This window comes from Paroedura picta, chromosome 1 (genome assembly GCF_049243985.1).
Source record: "Paroedura picta isolate Pp20150507F chromosome 1, Ppicta_v3.0, whole genome shotgun sequence".
Classification (NCBI taxonomy): domain Eukaryota; kingdom Metazoa; phylum Chordata; class Lepidosauria; order Squamata; family Gekkonidae; genus Paroedura; species Paroedura picta.
In genome coordinates, this window is record NC_135369.1 from 15,672,202 (window position 1) to 15,677,000 (window position 4,799).

At 47.4% G+C, this 4,799-nt stretch overlaps 1 protein-coding gene across 2 annotated transcripts; it reads right to left on the bottom strand.

Moving 5' to 3' along the window:
* Nucleotides 1-389: 389 nt before the first annotated feature.
* Nucleotides 390-4,677, bottom strand: LOC143832006 (C-reactive protein-like). Of its 2 annotated transcripts, XM_077325756.1 has the most exons (4): nucleotides 4,587-4,677; nucleotides 4,060-4,210; nucleotides 3,417-3,564; nucleotides 390-1,021 (listed from the first exon to the last, which is right to left on the bottom strand). In XM_077325756.1, the coding sequence occupies exons 3-4, from the start codon at nucleotides 3,472-3,474 to the stop codon at nucleotides 390-392; spliced, it is 690 nt and encodes a 229-aa protein (XP_077181871.1). In that variant the 5' UTR covers nucleotides 3,475-3,564; nucleotides 4,060-4,210; nucleotides 4,587-4,677. The 2 variants fall into 2 exon arrangements, with proteins under 2 accessions (XP_077181871.1, XP_077181960.1); XM_077325845.1 differs by lacking the exon at nucleotides 4,060-4,210 and having other exon boundaries at nucleotides 4,587-4,637.
* Nucleotides 4,678-4,799: the final 122 nt, after the last annotated feature.

The following is a 4,799-nucleotide window of genomic DNA, read 5'->3' on the forward strand; positions in this document are numbered from 1 at the left end:
ATAAAAAGTTTAGGAGAAACCAGGGGCCTATTCTGCACACCATAGATACTGCACTTTCAATGCACTTTAGAAGTAGATTTTCCTGTTCCGCACAGGAAAACCCAGCTGCCAAAGCACATTGAAAGTGCATTATCCTATGTGTGTGGAATGGGCCCTAGTCGGAATAATGAAATCTTTTACTGGTGAATATAGACTTATAATTCTTATCAGATGACTTCATGAAGAACTGAGAGGAGCAGAGCAATTTCTTTCTACTGAATCGCCAGGCAGAAATTTCAGGTTAAATCACCTTTCCCCCTCCTCTTAACTATTTTATTTTGGAATTTAGATTCTGCTCTGTTTTCAACAATCCAGGGCGGATTACAGTAATATTGCTTTATTGGCAAGCCCTACCCAGCTTTGTGGAAAGATAACAGGGCAGGCATAACAGTGGCACGCCCGGTGATGCTGTAACTTAATGAATTCCAGTTAATCAGGTAGTCAGGAAGAGGATGGTTATGCAAGGCAAGGGCTACCTCCTCGGGGTACAGAACGCGGTCCCACACGAACACATCTGTGATCTCCCCTACGAAAGACCGGTTCTTGTCAAAGCCACCTCCGAAGGTATCCTGGTCTTGTCCAAGGAGGATGGATGCCTCAGGTTCTATAGAGATTCCTGTCCCCAACTTCTTCCGGACGAAAGGATATCCATTCAGCCAGAGCTCCACTAAGCCTGTGGAAGACTCCCAACTCACACAGACTTGCTTCCCACAAAGCTTGGTGCTCAGGGATTCTGGAATGTCAAAGAGGACAGATTCCTGCCCCAAATAAAAACCATATTGGTTGGGTGTTTCCGCAAAGAGGAGGACCTCATTGGCGTTTCTGTGGCTGGCGTAAGAGAAGAGGCTGTAGCCGCGGGTGAGGTCGGTGTAGAACCTCATGCACATCGAGAAGCTCATCAAAGCATGTGGTATTGTGGCCTTCAAGGCTACATGTGCGGTGTCTGAGGCCACAGGGAACACGAATGCCTTCTTTTCCAGATCTGATGAGGGAAAAGAGAATTAGGAATCGGGAAAATGTTCCTAGTGGCATTTCACCAGGTTTTAAAGAACAAATCCCAACCCCTCCCCCCTTTCCTAAGAAGAATCCTCCAGATTTGACTTTGAGCAAAGGACTGGCCTTTTTTACCTGTTGTTTTTCTTCAATTCTTAGTTCTTATAATTGCCTTCCTTTTCTCTCCCCACAACATACCCTCTGAGATGTAGATGGGGCTAATTGGGAATGGCCCAAGGTCTAAACCACTGTCAACAAGACAGCTGACCCCGCCAGAAGAGAGATCCCCTTCCCATCCACACATTTCCCAACAGGCCACCTTCTTGGACATTTTGACCCACTAGCCTTTCCGGGCCTGGCCCTCTGCAGTTGCACCAACAGATGTTGTCCCACAGCACAGAGTGAATAATGAGTAAATTAATGTGAGAGAAAAAAGAAAACAGCCTCAGACTGGCACTTGAAGTTCAACTCTGTTGCTTTCTCTCTGTTTCTCTGTCTCTGTCTCTGTTTCTCTGTCTCTGTCTCTGTCTCTGTTTCTCTGTCTCTGTCTCTGTCTCTGTCTCTCTGCACAAAGAAAGAAGTGGAGGAGGGAGGAGGAAGAACAAAAATTAAATGCAACAATGAAATGAATGATGGTATAAAAATGGGGGAAAGTTCACTTTCTTACACATCTCTAAATGGGATAGAATCATGACGTTGGAAGGGACTTCCAGTGTCCTCTAATCCAAACTACCTGCTACCCAACTTGTTTAAGAGGAATGTTTATGGTGAAGACATTTTCAGAGGGAAGCCAGGATGGTCTGCAGTAGGCATGTGCACCAGGAAAAAATCCGGACCATTTCCGATTCAATCTGAGTTGATTTGGCCAAATCTGAAAAGGTCCAAAGCTTCCTTCCCTAGTTCAGATTCGGCCCAATTGATTTCAGTTGATTCTGAAAAAATTGGAAAAGATGCTCTTTAAACTTTGGGGAGGGCGCAGAATTCCCTATGCCTCCCTTCCCTGATACAGGCCAGCTCTCTGCTTGGGAGAAGACTTGAAGGGGGGGGGGAGGGACACACTAAACAGCTGATCTTAACAGGTGAGCTGCTTGGTGGGCACTTTAAATGCTGTCTGAGAAAGAGGAGGCATTTAAAGGATATGCAAGGTGTATGAGGCAGCTGGCCTGTCAAGATCAGCTATTTTGTGCGCTCTTTAAATTCCTTGCGCCTTTTAAATGCCTAAGAAAGCAGAGGGCATATAAAGGGTGAGCCAAGTAGGGACCCGGGAGAGTGTTAACGGAGTGAACTTGTTCACCCTGCCCTTGGTCTCCCTGATCCTCACTGACAGCTGGCTCCTTAAGGCTTGGTGAGATTGCTTAAGGATGCTTTGGGCTGATCCTGCGTTGAGCAGGAGGTTGGACTAGATGGCCTGTATGGCCCCTTCCAACTCTATGATTCTATGATTCTATGATCCTGCATTGAGCAGGGGGTTGGACTAGATGGCCTGTATGGCCCCTTCCAACTCTGTGATTCTATGATCCTGCATTGAGCAGGGGGTTGGACTAGATGGCCTGTATGGCCCCTTCCAACTCTGTGATTCTATGATCCTGCATTGAGCAGGGGGTTGGACTAGATGGCCTGTATGGCCCCTTCCAACTCTATGATTCTATGATTCTATGATCCTGCGTTGAGCAGGGGGTTGGACTAGATGGCCTGTATGGCCCCTTCCAACTCTATGATTCTATGATTCTATGATCCTGCGTTGAGCAGGGGGTTGGACTAGATGGCCTGTATGGCCCCTTCCAACTCTATGATTCTATGATCCTGCGTTGAGCAGGGGGTTGGACTAGATGGCCTGTATGGCCCCTTCCAACTCTATGATTCTATGATCCTGCATTGAGCAGGGGGTTGGACTAGATGGCCTGTATGGCCCCTTCCAACTCTATGATTCTATGATTGAGAGCACAGTGGCCAAGTCCACCCAACCGTGGTCCCCCCACGCCTTCAGGAGCCAGCTCTCTCTGTCTCCCCGCCTTCTGAGGCGCTGTCGGAGAATGTGTGTGGGGGAGGCATTTAAGGGTGCACTAATCATCTGATATGACAGCATCAGTTGCTCGGTGCGTCCTTTAATTTCCTCCCTGCCTTTCTCGGGCAGAAGATGCCGCTGCCTGAGATAGGGAGGGACATTTGAAGGGTGCAGCGTGCCTGTCATTATCTGTTGTTTGGCAATTCCCCAAGCCCTCACAAGCAGCTTTGCCTGCTAAGGCTTGGGGATGTGTCTCTCCTTCCCCCCATGTCCTCAGGTGCTGCCTGTGACAGCAGGAGGGGAGAAGTATTCAAACTGGCCACTGCTGGTTTGGTCCTCTGACATCAGCCCTGTGTCAACTGCTCACGATCACACTCACCTTCCCGGGCAAGAGAGCCCAAGAGGCTGACCAGGAGGAGGAGAAGACAGAGGAGCATCTTCTGTAGGATGGCCACATGGAAGATCTTCTGAGAAACTCAGATGGCTCTGGGTCTTCTCCTGTCCACAGGCTGATTCTCCAGTGGGAGCTGCAGAATATATCCAAAATATATCCTTGAACTGAGAGGGCCGGGACAGTCGATATTTACTCAGTACGTTCCATCGTAGAGGAGTGCGCTGGGCTAATTTCCACCTGGGGAAAAGTTACATTCCTTTGGAAAAGAGGGTCATTGGAGCGAGAGCCATAGAAATGGCCCTGAAATGTGATAGAACTGGGCAACAAATAGTCAATGAAACAGGATAAAACTCTTGGCAGCAAAATAGTCCTCAGATTGCAACTGTTTGTTTTTAATTTCCACAGAATAACAGAAGAGAAGCCATGTTGGATCAGGCCAATGGCCCCTTCCAGTCCAACATCCATGTTTTAACTCCGGTTTGTTATGCTCAGCCGGTTCCAACAGGCTGGTGGTCCCTGGCCCGTGAGAGGTGCACATGGCCGCGACCAGAGCCAGGGCCTTTTCAGTTCTGGCCCCTAACTGGTGAAATGAGCTCTCAAGGAAGATACAATCCCTTTTGGAACTTACTCTTTTTCAGGGCCTGAAAGACGGAGCTCTTCCACCAGGCCTTTGGTTGAGGATGGGCTGCTGGTAACATCTGAGTACCCCACCCCCCGAAACACTGTTCTTGTCACACCAGATTCAGGCTTCCTTCATGGGAGGTCAATGTGGGAGAAGCCTGTGAATATGTGAATGTTGTTTTAGAATGTTATAGTTGTACAGATGTAGAAATGTACATCACCCCAGGACGGCTGGGCCAAGAGGGGCTTTGTCTTATAAATCAAATTATAAATAAAATAAATTATAAACGTTGTAAACTACCCTGAGCTCTGAAGGAAGGGCGGCATAGAAATTCAGCAACAATAAAAGTGAAAACAATAACAAAACTAACTAACAACAATAATAACCACCACCACCACCACTGTCACAACAGTAATATTGTGAGGACAAGAGAAATGTACTTCTTTCTCTACATTCTATACCCCATGCATAATTTGGTGAACCTCTGCCACGTCACCCTTCAGTTGCATATCTCCAAGCTAAAGATATCTAACCTCTTTAAACTTTTCCTGCAGGGAAGGAATTCCATCTCCTTAATAATGTTAGCTGCCCTTTTTGGCACCTTTCCCAATGCTAGAATATCCTCTTTGAGGGGCAGTGACCAGAACTATGCACAGGGTTCCAAATGATGCCGCACCGTAGATTCATAAAAGGGCATTATGATACAGGCTGGCCCCGGCATAGTGCTTGCCATTTTTATTGCAGTC

Excerpts from the sequence above, each read along its gene's own strand:
- LOC143832006 (XM_077325756.1), bottom strand. The coding sequence starts at position 3,474 with ATGCTCCTCTGTCTTCTCCTCCTCCTGGTCAGCCTCTTGGGCTCTCTT. Across the intron at positions 1,022-3,416 it reads GGGCTCTCTTGCCCGGGAAG|ATCTGGAAAAGAAGGCATTC; the intron begins GTGAGTGTGATC and ends TTCCCTCATCAG.